Genomic DNA, 18,084 nt, shown 5'->3' on the forward strand with positions numbered 1-18,084 from the left:
AATCCCAGAGGCGATTTATTCGTGAGCTGGTTGTAATATTTCATACCAGATGCGGTTTGCATGTGACATTTTGCGCTGTAATTGTACAGAACATTTTGTTTCCTCCCTCTATCGATACCGCGGTTATGAAATATAGTTGCGAGAGGGAAAAATTGCAAAAAAAGAATTGGCCAAAATACTGAAAAAGGAGATTAAAACTTGCACATTATTCATTGATGTTAAAAATCCATGCTTGGGTGCTTCTCCTGATGGATTTATAGATAAAAATGGCCTGGTAGAAATAAAATATCCTCTATGAGCTGAATTTAACAGCGGAAGAGGTTATAAAGACGCTGCCTCAATTAAAAAGCGTTTTTGATAAGAAAAATCTAGAGAAGATGAATCCAAAACATCGATTTTTCTATCAAGTTCAAGGCCAGTTAAGTATAACGCAGCGAGAATATTGTATTTTCACTGTGTGGACGCCAAGAAGCTTAAAAATAATACGTGTTAATAGAGACAATGTATTTTACTCAAATGCTACCCTTTTTAACACGTTTCTATTATGATTGCATGCTGCCCGAAATCTTGGATAGTCGACATAATAGACACATGCCTATTAGAAATCTTAAATATATAATAGAAGCTTAAGAAGCAACTCAAAAATTTACTGATCGAAAAAGTCGTCGATAATATAATATAGACGAAAATATTATCGAAGAAAGTCAATGTTGCGAATCCAATATTTTATCAATGGAAGCAACTAATACTACTGTTACTGTTCTGACAAATGCGGAACAAGATGACGATTGCATCATTATTAGTTATTCACAAAATAAAGAAGAACTAATTGAAGATGATATAGCGAAACATAAAGAATTTCTCGATAAACAGGTTATTCTTTTTATAGCCCAGTAAAATTGTTCGATATTTCACGATTTGGAAAAAATAATTGAACAAATGCTGCAATTTCGTGGAAAGGTGTGTTTTGGGGTGCTTTTTGACATATCAATTAGATCAAAAGAAAATGCACAGGACCTAAATTGTAGGAAATTTTGTTACCTTCAATTTAGGTCCTGTGCATTTTTTCCGCAAAGTTGACAAAAATGAAGATATAGACAAGAAAAGGAATAAAAATGCAATTTTGGCATAATTTATCCGAAAAACAGCACTTTTCCAGTGCCTGTTTTTTTAGTAAAACACATCTCGTGATGGACTTACGCAGCTGGACCATTTTCATATGTATATGAACTAATAAAAATAGGTTGAAACTAATTTTTAAAAAATTGTTACGCATACGTTTTTGCGCTATAACTGTAATTTTTAATAAAAATGTATATTGGCCTTTATCTTTAAACACCTATAACTTATAAACGATTTATCGTAGAAGAATCTACTACGGCTCATTTTAAAGATACTTTAATTGTCTTTAATTAATGTATATGTTATTATAGTCAACCAAAAGGAGTTATTTTGCAAAATACCTTTCAAAATTCAAATTTTGCAACTTTTTTGCTTTTATCTCATACATTCATTACCAAAATGAATTCAAATATACATGAAAAGTTTCAAAATTTTATTCCTTATTACTTTTATAATACATGCTATATGCGTACTTTTTGAGTTATAATTGACTTTTTCACACGAAAATTGTAGTTTTAGCCACTAACAGCGCATTCAAAAAATTTTTAAATATTCGTATCTCCGCAAATATCGATCGCACAGGAATAAAAAAAACGCAATTTATTTGCAATTTAGTGCTCCACAACTTTCATTTAAACGATTTTGCGATCCAAATGGCCATTTTCAAGATATTAATGAAAAATTCACGACGCGCGGGCGCGTTTTCGTTGCGTCGCAAAATGACCCATATTTTAAAAAATTCTATCTTGGCTTCTATTGGTCGTACGGAGTTCTATAAAAAACCAAATTGTGCAGAATTTTATTAGCTACAGTTTTGATATTCATGTTTTTGCTCATAAACTTCATATTTTTCGAATTATTTACGAAAAACCGGTTTTTTGGACCTTTTTGTCACCACTGTGAATTTTTCGTAGCTTCCACGCATGGGGACTTTTGATATGTCAAATGGCACCCCAAAACACACCTCTCCACGAAATTGCAGCATTTGTTCAATTATTTCTTCAAAAAAATTCCATTTTACTGGGCTATTAATTTAGTAAGGGACAATGTATTACCTGTATATTGCAAACTAAACGACAAATTATTGGATCAATTTTTACGCGTTGTAAGAAATAAATCTCATTTTGAAATACAAAGTGTGCTACATTTAGAATATTCTCATTTAATTGAAGCAAGTCATAGCGACAAAAACTTACAAATTATTGAAGGAAATTGTAGTGATCACTGGCCATGAATATTTTTTGACGGCACCAAGCTTCGAGTGTACGACAGTTTACCCGATTGTACATAAGATAAATTGGCGTCTAAAGAAAAAAATTACATTCATCGTCGTTATCTACAAATAAGTGCAAATGATATAATATTTGCAAAGGTTCAAGTATAACCTGATGGCACATGTGTGGAATTTATGCTGCTTTCGCCACAGCTGTAGCATTAGAAGGAAATCCTTGTAACGAGAAATATTCCAATCGTGTGGAATACATGAGGCAATATTTTCTTAATATTATAGCAGAAAATGAACTGTCGCCTTTTCTCCAAAATGGTAATCCAATGAATCATTAGAAAAAGACACTTCAATATTATTGATTTCTTTGTACTTGGAGAGACGAAAATAATACATACATTATGATTGCGTTCTCACGGGAATGGGCGATGGAGAGGCCCATTTTATATATATAATATTTTAACAAATCGGAAAGACAAAAATATAATGGTTGCGTCTTACGAGAATGGGCGATGGAAGGCGCCCATTCTATACATAAAATATTCTATAAATATATTTTATATTATATATGTTATATATAAAGCCAGGAGCGATCTAACGTGTACTGGCATTATACGTTTCTTTTTGTTAATTACACATTGACATTCCATATGTATATATGTCAAATGATATATTCATATTCTGTTGCATTTCTTTATTCGACCAAAATTATTGCCATGCAAAGTCATATGCGGAAGAAATTGTCATGCAAAATATGTGCAATAAATATAAACAAAATATTTAATTATTTAAGAATTATATGTATATAACATTGTACATCTAATGTTATATACTTATTTTTAACTCTATATAATAAATACAAATAAATTGTTAAACTTTCTTTAATTTTATAAATGTATAGTATTATATATATTTGTGAAATAAATATTTTATCATATTTGATATCTCTTATACACTTTGCACACGTCTACTTCATCTTGTACATAGCTTTATTATATCATGGTTTTGCATATGCCAAACATGCAATAAATAGGAACTAAATATGCTACAATGTTTAATTTGAGAAATATATATGTGTATGTAACACTATATATATCTAATATCATATACTTTTCTTATTTTTATCTGTATGTAATAAGTGCAAATAAATTGTTTATTATTTATAATACATATTAGGTATTGAATATATAATTATCTCTATTTTGTATTTTATACCATAATGTGTGTGAAAAAAGTTATGAATACGTGTATTTACAATAATAATAAATATATGTATTTATATAATATGTATATTGAATGCTATTATAAAAATACGTTTTAAAATTTTATTCATTATGGTATAAAATACAAAAAAAAGCATAATTTTATATTCAATATCTAATTGTATTTCTAATAGATAATTTATTTTCATTTATATTACATACAGATAAAAATAAGAAAAATGTATGACATTAGATATATATATAGTGTTATATATACATATTTCTCAAAAAATATTGTAACATATTTAGTTCCTACTTATTGCATATTTTTATATCATGTGCAAAGCCATGATATAATGAAGCCACGTACAAGATGAAGTAGACGTGTGTAAAGTGCTAAGAGATATAAAGTATGATAAAATATTTATTTTACAAATATATAATACTATAAAAGAAAAAGTTTAACAATTTATTTGTATTTGTTATATAGATATAAAAATAATTATGACATTAGATGTTTATATTATATACACATATTTTTCAAATTTAATTTGTTTACACACATTTTGTATATGCCTATTAGTCCTCTACATTACGTTCAGCCTTGCGACGAAATTTTGGTCGAGAAAAAAAGTCGTTTCTTTATAACAATTGAAAACGACACATGTACAAAGATTACGCATCAGTGTGTACTATTACCACACAACAAATATCTTTTTGCCAGCGAACGAAAGAGACGATAATAGAATTGAGCGAGACAATAATAGAAACGAGGGAGACAGTAATAAGAGCGAACGAGATAGTAATAAGAGCGAGCGAGACAGTAATAGGAGCGAGCGAGAGGGGCATAGCAGCTGGTAGAGAAAACTCGAGGCTCGAGCCTTTCCTTGCACGCTGCTATTCCTATCTCGCTCGCTCCTATTACTGTCTCGCTCGCTCCTATTACTATCTCGCTCGTTCCTATTGCTGTCTCGCTCACTCTCATGCCGACTGCGTCGGTAATACTTTGGGTGCGTTCCGTTTCGCGCATGAAAGGCATGAATGCCCAGCGCAGAGCATGAAGTGCAGAACTCGTTCCGTTTCTTCATGCACTTCATGCATGGGTCTTGCGCTTTCTAGTAACGGAACAAATTTCATGCACTTCATGCATTAAACTGTGACAAAGTCACCAGGGACCGAACACCCGCCCCTGAAACAATCGGCGCCCCCAGACGTTGCGGCGTTGGGGCTCTCGGTTTCCCCACACGGCCGCCTCCCTACTCAATTCGAAACCGAGAGTGGGAGGCCAGCCGCCGGGTATATAAGCCGACACAGCCGGAGAACCGGCACCTAGTCCTGTCCTGATCCTGCCTCGAGAGAGTTCTCCGAGGATCCAGACACCAGCGACTACTCCCGGTTCCTTCACCGCGATCCTCCGGACAACGGGTGTACTCGTTGACTGGACCGGGCGTTCCCGGTCTCCGATCCACCGGACAACGGGTGTACTCGTTGACTCGACCGGGCGTTTCCGACCCTCCGGACAACGGGTGTACTTGTTGACCCGACCGGGCGTTCCCGGCCGCCGCAAAAGCCAGCCGTCCGTCCCCGAACGACTGTAAACCAACCGCCCGTTTCCGGGCGTAGAAACGTTGACATCCGTCCGTCTCCGGACGACCCCGAAGACCGAGCCGCCGCCAAGAGCGGTCCGCGACGACCGGACCCGCCGAACTCGTGTGCGCCACTCGAGGCGCACCAACCCACCGTTAGACGACCGGACCTACCGCCTCACCGCCCGACACCCGGACACGTCGAAACCATCGTTCTCCTGGAGGCGCCCCGCACGCCACAGGCCGAGCCAAGGCCTCGTTATATATATCTCACCCTCTATTGTAAATACACCCCCCCCCCTCGTACTACATGAATAAACGAATCTAACTACAAGATAGCAGGAGAGTCACTATTTTCCTTCCTCCCGTGCCGAGCCTTATCCCGAACCCTGGTCGATCGAGCGACATCCGCGGCGACGGGAAAGGCGTAGCATTACAAAACATGAACGTGATGGACGAGCAATCACATATTATTTCAATTATTGCTATTTCATCTTCTTTTATGATATTAAAAGAAGATGAAATATCAACAATAGACTCATGTTTATCGAGCAGCAGCAGCAGTGAAAGTGAAAGTGACAGTGATGAAGAAACAGATATGTTAACAATATATGGTATTATGATAGGAAATACTAGAGGCACAAATATTCCTTCCGAAAAACTTTTTGATTATGTTGAACGAGTTGTCCCAGGATATTCACGACAAGAATTCAAGGAACACTTCAGGTAAGTTTTATTTTTACACAAGAAATTACTTCTTTTTTGTAAGTTTGGATTTGCTTTTCATCACCTGAAAGTTCGCTTTCATCACTACTAGTACTTAAAAAATATAAGTCTTGTTTTATTATAAAAGAAAATAAATAGCAAATATGGAAATTAATTGCAATTTTAAAAAATAGTTAACCTTAAATTGTCATGTTTCTTATTTGCAGGATGTTCCTTGAAACGTACGAAATGATTTTACAATTGATTGGGCCAGCTTTAAGTCAAGTCAACGCAACAGGAAGAAAACAAATACTTCCAGGAAAGCAACTATTAATAACGTTATGGTTTTTAGCTACTTCAGATTCTTATAGGTATTAACCTTTATTCTCGTAGTTAATTAATATAATAAAATTAATATAATGGCTGTTTCGATATTCACTACCAGTACTGAAAATTTATAGTTTACATCATGTACATTATAGATTTTCTGTATTGGCAATTAATATCAGAATGCAGGTTTTTTTTATGTATTTTTGAATATAGAGTTGTATAGCATATATGTTTGTTTTTACAGATCAATATACGTCCAATTTGGTGTTGGTAAAGCAACAGCTTTCAGAGCAGTAAGGAGGATAACTTACGCCTTACATTGCTTTGCACCGAGATTCATTCAGTGGCCGAAGGATGAAGTGCTACATCGCACTATTGAAGAGTTTATGAAAGCAAGAGGTTTTCCTAATGTGATTGGCCCTTGATGGATCTTATATTAAAATTAGAGCTCCACAAGAAGATGCTGCGTCATACATATGCAGGAAACAATTTCATGCGATTCACTTACAAGCGGTATGTAATGCAAAATCAGTTTTCACTCACTGCTATGCAGGACATGTCGGTTCAGTACATGATGCAAGAGTGTTCAAAATTCTGCACTTGCTAATTATATTGAAATGTCAAATGAATACTTTCCTTTTGACATTCATATAATAGCTGATTCTGCATATGCAATACATCCGCACGTAATGGTTCCATTTAGAGATAATGGCCATTTTACAGTAGTTCAGAAAAATTATAACTTTTGTTTATCTTCAACCAGGATGGCCATAGAGCAAGCTTTTGGATTATTAAAGATACGGTTCCGTATATTGTTAGATTGCTTACCCCTAACTGATATAAAAAAAATTCCACAAGTAATATTAGCTTGCTGCGTTCTCCATAATATTTGCACTCTAAGAAATGATGACTTTCCAGTTGTAGTATATCCAAATGTAGAAAATATTACACCTGATATAATAGGCAATGGAGCTGAATTAGGCAACGTCAAAAGAAACAGAATTATGCACGAACTAAGAATGCATAACATAAATTAACGGTTTATTATGATGTTTATTATGTGCAAGAATTATTTGTATTCAAAAATACTATTAATTAATTCTTAACTTTTTATATTTATCTTATTACTATTTATAAGGCATTATATATTTATGTATTATCCATATATGTATTATTGTATTATATATATATATATATATATATATATATATATGAATTATATAAACAGGAAAAAAATATACAAAATCTTAAAAAAATTAATGTAATATTTATTTGGATTTTCCTCTCTTCAGATATAGTTTGAAAAATACAAAATATACTTTAATATGAACACAGCAACATTGTCGTTCTTCTCTAAAAAAAGTGAATTGCGCTAACAAATATATAGCATAATATTGAATAGGCTGTGCCACATTTTTTCTAAATACTTAGCAAATTTTTGATTTCGCGCAAAATTAAAAACTGAAATATTCCTTAATTATTGATACAAAACACAGCTTTTGATGCAATTTAACTCTGACTTAGAAATAATGTACATATAAATAAAATATACGTGAATGAAATAACAGCATAAACATAACGTACATATAAATAAAATATACGTGAATAAAATAACAGCAAAAACATAACGAAATATGCAATATCTTAAGTAAATCACAGTAAGTCAATACTAACTATCGGATTCTCCTTTCTTCAGACATGCTTTGAAGAATGCGAAATACACTTATATCAGCGTAGTAGTTATTATATCGTCGTTCTTAATCAAAGCGAAATGCGCCAACAGGTACATAGTGTAATATTGAATAGGCTGGGCCACATTTTTTTCTAAATAGTTTTTAACTTCGCGCATTCACATATACATACACATACTCATACATGTACTCATACACATACACGTACTCATACACACACACATATTTCATTCCTATATTGTTTACCTAGATTTTGTTTTTCTAACTAACAATCTAAATTTATAATATAAAGAAGATTAAAACGACTGTGGAAAAGAAAAAGAAAATCAGTCAGAAAGAGTTCCTTCAGAAACATAATAATTATATCGCGTTGATTGTCACATTAATTGGCAGTTTCCGCATCCAAATACTTCTCCTTAAAAAAAATTATTTATTTCTTTATTTTTTTCTTTAATATTCTCTTTTATTTAATATTTTTTATTTAATATGCTTTATAGAAAAATATTAAATATATGAGTTTATATGTAATGTAATGTTTTAATATTTATAAGAATTATAATTCTAAGTATTGTAATAGACATAATATACAAAATAAACAAAAATATATAATTAATCTTTATATTCTAACAGGTTTAAATTATATTTTTAAAATAAAAAAAATAAATCAAAATCTTAATATCAATTAAATGTCATCGAAGTTACTTCTTACATCAATGAAGATTTTTCAATGCATAAAAAATGATGTTTAAGTTCTTTTTTTCTATGAGTTTTCCTAACAGATCAACAAGAGATCTCTGAATTTCAGATGTTTCTTTATGCATTTCGCGTTTTTCTGTTCTATAAGCTTCCCATCTTTGCTCTTTTCTTTTTTCCTTTTCCTTTTATTCTAGACTTCTTTCTTCTCTTTTTTGATCTTTTTCATTCTTTAAATCAGATATAAAAGAATCTAAAATAGCTTCCACTTTTCTTTTCTTTGATTTAAGAGAAATAATATTCTCACATTCAAAGTTCATGGATGATACAGAATTACACGTTGAAGATGACGAAGATGCTAATTCGAAAGTGGTGGGTATACTTGGTCCATTGCTGCTTGCTACAGCTAGGAGAAACCCAGCTTTTCTCACCAAATAAAGAATCCATAACAGAATAATACACCCAAGAACTGTTATGATTGCCATATTTAGCATTAGAATCCTTAATTTTTTTATAAGTTCTTTTCAAGCTTGACATTTTGTTTTGAACTTGTACACCAGACACACTGTAATTTGAATTTTTCATTTCAGAAGCAATCTCTGACCATAGTTTATTATGACGTTTCAGTCAAACGTTTCTTTTTCATCTGATTTCTGATTTTCTTCAACATTGTTACTTTCAAAAGTGCTATTAAAATTATTTAAATCTTGGTTATTAGCATCTTCGTTAATAAAGTGTTGAACCATATTGATACTTCTTCGTTCCGTTTCTTGTGAAATTATCTTTTTAAATAGTCCTTGATCTAGAAATCAACAGAAACAACTATTTAAGCAAAACATCAAAAGATAAACCTTAATATTTTTAGAATTATTTTTTTTCATAGGTTAACTCTCCCTCAGACGTAACATTTTTTTATTAATTTTCCCTGGTTTTTAAAACAATTTTTCTTAGCGCTTGGCTAATAAGCCAGCATTAAAGTATGTAAAAAAAAGTCCAGAACAATTGATAATTATAACAATCAATAAAAAAATCGAAGTATTTAGTAATATATAATATATGACATAAAATAATATCTATTCGATATCGCGTCTAATAGAGAATAAGAAAATCTTATTAATTTACCTCCATTCATTATTTGATTGTAATCTTCGTCCGATACTGTAATATTGTACAATTCTTCTTTTTCATCAACAAGCACTCGTATAATTTTACCCGCCATTTTTCGCTTATGCATGAGCTGCATGAACTGCCTCTGCTCAAAAGGCACTTTATGCAGTCTCATGCACCGGAAGGGGCGGAGCAATACACTTGACAGAAGTTGGACCATGCATGCAGAGAGTGCGCATGAAGAGAAACGGAACGAACTTTCATGCTTCTATGCACATCATGCAAGAAACGGAACGCACCCTTTTTTAGTTCTTTCAAGGCGGCGCTCAAAATCGCGTATATAAGTTTGGCCGACGCTTCAGTATCCCCTTAACAATTTAAATAATTTATTAAAATAATTAAATAGTTTGACATATATTGACAGAAACTGATTCGATTTTGAAAATCGTATCCTCCAAGTTCCTGGTGCAAGTTCAAGTGATAAGGATGGTAGCGATTAGTATTCAAAATCCTCCAAACTGTCGTTTGACTCAGTCCGGAATCAATTGATATCCTCCTAGTTGAATCATGAGGATTTACAGCAACGGCAGCAAGGACATCGACTTCTCTTTCATCTCTCACAGGTCGCCTAATTTCCTGGTTTCAATTGTATTGCGGATGAAGTTTACCAGTTGTTCGAATCCGAAAGACTAAACGCCTTAAAACTTCCCGAGACTGAGGAATACGTTGGGGGTACCTTTCTGCGTACAAACGCTCGACTGCTCTGTAATTTTGGCGACATTCACCTAACACCATAAGCATATCAAAACCTTCCTGATTGGAAAACATGTTTGCTTTGTTGATGATAAACCAAAACTAAAGAATCATCATGAATTTGACTTAAATTTGTTTGTATCAAAGGAATGTCTCTCTTTGAACGGTGTTTTCAATAACACGTGTTTTCATTAGTTTTTCTAATTGTTGACATTGACGTCGTACAATTATATGTAATGTAAATAATGCGTGTATGTGTACGTGTGCGTGCGTGCATGTGTAATGTTTATGTATGTGTGTAATGTGTGAGCGATGTCGATTGTCCATTTTGAACATTTTGCAGACATTCATACATTAAACGTTTTTTTTCGAAACTTGTAAGAGATAATTAAATTAAGTTCTAATAAAAGTTGTTTCTTTTTCGAAGCTCTATCCAATGATACCCCATTCGACCTATATTCCCATTTGAAATTTCAAAGTTGACCCAAGTAACACCTACTTCCGGTTTATACCGGAAGTTGGAACTATCATCAATGAATACTTTGGGTGCCCTTTAGTAATGAAAATTTTTTCCCTAACTTTCTATGACGTTTCATTGCTGAGAAAAAACGGCTGGCACGGGTGGTCTGAATCACCCTATATGTAGATGATAAAACATTATATTTTATTTATTTATTTAGAGACGTATTTATTTTATCAAACATACAGAAACAAATCATACTCTACTGTTTTGTCTGACTTTCATCATTTGAAATAATAACTGCTAGAGAAACTTATACGAATAAAACTTTTTAGAAAATAATTTATTATGTCTCACAGAATAATGTTTCCGTAAGCATAAGGGATATTCATATAATGTGAAGAAAACTATATTTTCTACTAAGAAATGCATATAACGTAATATATGGAAATAAAGCCAATTGAATATGGATATAACATTAATATTTTTACATGTCATTGAATGTCAGAAAATGTCAAATGAATTTCTCACACATTGTTACTGACAACTTTTATACAATAGATAACTATTGTCAGAGCTGTTTTCGTGTTCTAACGAGATATAATATTAAGATATTGAAATAATTTTGTTTCATATAAGTGGTAAGATATAATAAATAAATATTGTTTAATAAAGAAATTTTAGTGATCTTAGTGATCAGACCAGTGTGTGCATAACTTTTTAATTAAAAGTATTTTCAACATTTTTCAAATAAAGAGATGTATTATAATTATATAATATATCACAACACGTACACACACACACACACACATTATAATATTTCATAAATTTATATATATTATTTTCTGTTTACAAAGGAAAATATTATAAATAATCGAAAAATCTATAAGTTTGTTTCTTTAATTTAAAACTTAAACATTGTTTCTCTATTAGTTTCCAGTCTCTATATTTGATTTTGTTTTAAATTTTTTGGATAAAGTTATCCGTTTATAAATATTAAAAGTTAAGTAATAGTTTTACTTATACATACTAAATTTTTTAAGAGGGTATCTTACTCTCTATGAGAGAAATTGGCTTGTCAGATAATTTTTTTAAAGAAAACTTGGTCGATTTCACTTATATCGATTAATTTTAATTTTGGTTTAATCTATATCTATATTTTTTAAATAATATTTTTTAATCGACTCAAATTATTTAATTTTATTCTAAAACTTTTCACTCACATTTATATTTAAAAAGTTTTTACAATAAAATATAAAATATTTTTCTTGTTTTATAATTTTGAATATAACACTAAACTGTTGCTTAATCTAACTCTAATGATTATTATCATTACTAATTTATTTGCCATATTAAGAGATTATTATGGTTAATTTTATTAACCGTAATAACCATCTTTAATAACATGCTTATTACATCTGTTACACATCTATTACATATTTATTATACATTTATTATTTATATTTGTCAAAAAATCGTTTTGTACATATAGAAAAACATTATATGTGTTATATGCATAACACATAATGCAATTCCCAAACGCAATTATGAGCCGATTCCACCAACGTCAGTTAACTTTAATCAACTCAGTTCATTCAAAACTCAAATTCATATTCATTTCTTTCTCTTAAACTTATCTGAAAGAAGCAAAGATATAAGATCTGTTCTTTTTAGCTGAACTGGCTGCACTAGTGCAGAGTTTATCTTCTTTTTTCTGCATTGGAAAGAGAAAGATAAATTCTGAACTAGTGCAGTCAGCTAAAAAGAACAGATCTGTAGTTTGAACCAAGAATAAAGTTAACCGACGTTGATAAAATAGTCAGTTACGAAATTTAAAAGATATATAAAAAAGATATTGTATAAAAAACATATATAAAAAGATTTAAATATATTTATTTAAATACAAACATATTATGCATATGTTCTCCGGAGATATAAGTCAATCATATTAACTCTTATAGAGAGAAGGTTAATAAATCTCATTTTTTTTAAAAGAAAGAAGATAATGAAAATTTTAAATTATTAGATCAAGATCGCTAGTAATCAGTTAATAGTAGGTAATATGATTAGAACGACCAAATAGCCAATAAATTCTTTATTTAATAATACGACGTTTCGACCATTTGGTTGTGGTCCTTTTCAAGTATCACTATAATGAATAACAAATTAATAATAAATTAAGCACAGAAGATAAACACGACAAAATCGATCAAAGACATGAATTTGAGTGAGATAGCCCAGATATTTTACACAACGAGAAATTTATAAAAAAGAGAGAAATAGCCGAAATGTTTTTTATCAAGAACAACAACACAATAAACTTACAAAGAGACACAGAAAATCTAAATAATATTTACGACAAGATAATAAAAGTTGTTTAAAATGTTTTTTAAAAAATCGGCAGTTTAGTTTCAAGATTTGTTTTGACAAGATGTGTTTCGTCACTTGTTGGTTCGTCTTATTAATATTTACAACAATGAAATGTTTAATTATCTTCCACGTGTACAACACATTGTTATACATCTTTGTTTCACTCGAATGTATGTACTAAGTTAATTTGTCTTTGATCGATTTTGTCGCGTTTATCTTCTGTGCTTAATTTATTATTAATTTGTTATTCATTATAGTGATACTTGAAAAGGACCACAATCAAATGGTCGAAACGTCGTATTATTAAATAAAGAATTTATTGGCTAGTTTGGTCATTCTAATCAGATTACCTCTTAAGATAATGAAAGTTTCAGTAATTTCGAGCTATATATCGGTTTACATTTTGCTTTGGAATTGCCTGCATATTTTTGTGCGCGCCTTTTATATATCATTTACATTATTATCTGTTATATCTACATGTCTTTTTGTGCTCGCCACCGATACACATTTTTTTCGCTATTGCAGTCGTCTTTCCGTATGTTATATTTTTCCTTTTTTATTTATAAAAAGTCTTATTGTTATTACGTCACCCAACTATGTTTTAATTTGAGATTGTTTGTCTGTTTGATTGTTTGTCAGATTGTTTGTTTGTTCAATTTGTTTGTCTGTTATTTGCCTTTTCTTGAGAAAGTTTTGTGGTTGACGAGGCTTTACTTCGCGTAATATTTCGATTTACATACATTTGGAATGTTTTTAATTCGTTATCATAATTCATCGCTTTGACCATCTAATTTCTAATACATTTATCGGCTTACTGAAGAGGATCCAGTCAAGGACCGAAATGTTTAATATTAATTTTTTAGGAATTCTTGATTTCTATTATATTTTTTAGTGTTTATGTATTTTCGAGAATTGTACTTATATGAGATAAATATAATACATACATTCGCTCCTAAAGCCCATTTGTTCTTTCAAAAAGAGTATTTAGCTACCATATTGCTACCATATAGCTACCATATTGCTTCTGATAAAACGACATACATTTTATATACAAACGTGATAATCATGTTTCTTGAATTTTTCAGAAAAAATTATTTGTTTACATTCAAGAAAATGGATACTGATATGTCAATTTCTCAACGTTGTACTACTACAATGGTATACACGAACAAAGTTGTGACCGACGATGTGGGAAACCTCATAAAAAGTATAAATAATGATATTGATGTCATCGATAAAAAACCTGAAACGATGAAATCAGATTTCTTTAATTTTAAAACTGACATAATATGGTATATTGTTTTGCAAGTCGCTTTATTGCACGGCATTGGCATTTATGGTATATTTACTTTCAACTATTTGGAAAATCCGATGACTACATTGTGGAGTAAGTATCTTGAAAGTTTGATATATTTGATATTCCTATATAAATCTAAAGAAGAGATTTTGAAAATATGTTCCATTTAAATCTTGACGCGCTCCTCAGAATGATATATTCGGAATGAAGTCACAGTAGGCGAAATTGGCGAAACTTTCATACGATGAAATGTTCAGATAATTATATTAATGACAAAACAATTAATGATACTAATATCTTCCATTATTTGATACTCATAAAAATTCATACAGATAAGTTTTAAAAGGATGCATTCAGGGTTTATTTACACAGTAATTGCAGAATCATTAAATAATGAATGTTTGTGATTTTAATATATTTGTATGTTTTGTATACTTTAGAGCTATTAAATCCGTCCCATACTTACTACCTCCCTTCCATACTAGAATCGATTATTCAATTGACATATTTGTTGAATGTGGTGATTAATATTATAAAATATAAGCAATTTTTTGAAAATATCGATAATTTAACTAGTCTCTCTACATATATTATTTTGTTTGCAAATATGATTTTATATTTTAGTTATTTTATATATTATTTTAGATACAAATACTATCTTAAAAATCATATTACGTACAATAAATATAATTTCTTATTTTTTAAATATTTTTTATAAATATAATTTCTTATTTTTAAGTAATCGGCATGTACATCATATCTAATTTTGGCGTATCTGCTGGTGCACACCGACTTTGGAGTCACAAGTGTTATAAAGCTAAATTACCATTAAGAATTTTACTTCTAATATGCTTCAGCGCATGTGCACAGGTATCTTTAATCATTTTATCTCATTGTCAGTATATTTTCATTATTGCGACTTTATACATATTATATATGATATTTATACGAAATTTATATCATGATATTTATACGTGATATTTATATATGATATTTATACAGAGAATTTATATTATGATATTTATATATGATATTTATATAGAACGTTAAAAATTAATTTTATTTTATTAAAATTAATTAATTTAATTTTGATAATTTTATTAAAACAATTTTATAAAATTTAATTTTGTTAAAATTAATTAATTAAATTTTACTATGGAAATTAAAATTACTATGAAAATATAAAAATGTCCACAGTTATAAAAACAGAACATTTTTTGTATCTTACAAAAGTGTGAAAGTAAATAGTATTTTACAAATTAAATTTTATGATGCAATCAAATAAATGTATCTTGTATAAATAAAATTTTATTGGAATGTTTATCTTATTGAGATTTTTACTAAGATTGAAAAGCTTAAAAAATGTCCACTCCCAGTAAAAAAAAGTAATTAAAAAATTTAAATTGAGATTAGAGAAGCTATAATAATGTTTTATGTATTATATTTTTGTTTCATAGAAATGTCTTTGTTGTTCACAGAGTACAATATGCAAATGGGTGAAAAATCATCGTATGCATCACAAATATTGTGATACTGATGCTGATCCTCACAATACTCAGCGTGGATTCTTTTTTACGCATGTTGGTTGGGTGGTTGTAAAGGAACATTTGGAATTTACTGAAAAAAGCAAGCAGCTCGATTTATCAGATATTATGTCGGATCCCGTCGTAGCTTTTGGCGAAAAGTAAAGAATATTTCGTTTATTTGTCATAAATTATAGAATAAATTTGTATTTTTTGCATACAATAACGTAAATAAATTTCGACAAATATATCATATTCTTGTGATATATAATGCAAAAATTTCATTTTACTTCTTATAAGTAAGTTTTAATTTACTTCTTTGTAAATTCGAAATGTTTTTATATCTAAGAAAAATTTCAATAGATTTTTTAGTAAAATGCATATATAGGATACTTGGATGATCTCTAAATGTTCAGAGTATAACATTTTTCTAGACATTTTTTACTACTTCAACTCTTCTTCGGCTTCATTCTACCTACGGCATTACCCGTGTATTTTTGGAATGAGACATGGAGTAGAGCTATAATATCGCAAGTATTTATACGATACATGATCACTCTAAATTCTGTGTGGACCATCAACAGCATCGCTCATGCGTGGGGTACTAGACCATACGATAAGTATGTAATTCGCACGCATAATTGCAATACTTAAAATTACTGCCTGCGACAAACAAATAAGCTACAAATCTTTAACATAATTTTTCGCACTGAAGAGAATCTCATTGAAACGTATGCGCACTCAAAAGCAAAATCATTTCGACTAATATTATTTTTATTTTAAGTTTATTTTTATGTAATATTTTGATACTCAACATTAATTACACTATATATTCATCAAATCTCTGTACAATATGTGATTTATAAATTTGTGATCCCAATGCTCTTACCGCCAATTGATTAATAATGTCTTTAACATAATTGTTCGTCAACAACAACAAAGTAATAATTTTATATAACAAAATATTATCGTATCGTTAATAAATTTTCTTAAGAAAGTTAGTTTTCTGTTTACATTAAGCTCTTGTAATCTTTATGACATAATTAAAGTAGAGGCTTAATGTTTAATCTCTCTTTTATTTCTTATATTGATAATATTCAATGTTATGTTTGATAACATGTTTTTCATTTTTTAGAAATATAAAACCGGCGGACAATAATTTTGTGAATTACGTGACAATGGGAGAAGGATATCACAACTATCATCATGTGTTCCCATGGGATTACAGATCGGCTGAAACCGGAAACAACATAATGAATTATACCACATTCTTTATCGACATTTTTGCGAAATTAGGATTAGCCTACGATCTTAGATACCCGTCCCTAGATTTGATAAAAAACATTGTATTAAATAGAGGTGACGGAACACATCCCATGTTGTCCGGCAAAGTACCAACATCGAAATTCGATTAATATAGTCAAAAAAAGAAAAATAAATAAAAATAAAGCAAGAAACATTATAAAAATAAAAGTTATATAATCAAAAAAAGAAATAATAAATATATTAATCTTTGAAGATGTATTTGTATGTTATAATCTTTTTATTTGTTTTATTGACAATACAATTGTTTTAAATGTAATATGAATTAATGAAATATATCAGTGATTAATGCGCATTATTATTATTATTATTATTATTATTATTATTATTATTATTATCATTATACGACACCTTATCACCTAACTCTTTACATGAATAATATATACTTCATGTTATATGTTACGTCCGGTAGACTCCACGATTCTTTTCTTTCATGAAATATTAATTATCAATGAATATCTGATAGGCGAGACGAGAATTTCAAACCGTAAGATAACGAATGCTAGAAACTGAGCCATGCATAAACATTCAAAAGACTCTCTAGCTTACTTAGGAAATTTTTAAATAAAACAATCACTGTAAATTGAGATCGTTGTTTAAAACTAGAGTCATATGTAAATTGGAGAACGGTAACGAAAACTGAAACCACTTGATATGAGTGCTCGCCTAACAGATCCTTGGATAATAAATTCTATAG

The 18,084-nt window shown here is 30.2% G+C and overlaps 1 protein-coding gene across 2 annotated transcripts; it reads left to right on the forward strand.

The window, feature by feature from the left end:
• Positions 1-10,137: 10,137 nt before the first annotated feature.
• Positions 10,138-17,535, forward strand: LOC140673851 (acyl-CoA Delta(11) desaturase-like). 2 transcript variants are annotated; one of them, XM_072907069.1, is made up of 6 exons: positions 10,138-10,284; positions 14,330-14,631; positions 15,281-15,411; positions 16,020-16,225; positions 16,499-16,684; positions 17,200-17,535. In XM_072907069.1, the coding sequence occupies exons 1-6, from the start codon at positions 10,229-10,231 to the stop codon at positions 17,477-17,479; spliced, it is 1,161 nt and encodes a 386-aa protein (XP_072763170.1). In that variant the 5' UTR covers positions 10,138-10,228; the 3' UTR covers positions 17,480-17,535. The 2 variants fall into 2 exon arrangements, with proteins under 2 accessions (XP_072763170.1, XP_072763171.1); XM_072907070.1 differs by lacking the exon at positions 10,138-10,284 and adding an exon at positions 11,400-11,515.
• The last annotated feature ends 549 nt before the right edge of the window (positions 17,536-18,084 follow it).

Source organism: Anoplolepis gracilipes, chromosome 15 (genome assembly GCF_047496725.1).
Source record: "Anoplolepis gracilipes chromosome 15, ASM4749672v1, whole genome shotgun sequence".
In the NCBI taxonomy this organism is placed as follows: Eukaryota; Metazoa; Arthropoda; class Insecta; order Hymenoptera; family Formicidae; genus Anoplolepis; species Anoplolepis gracilipes.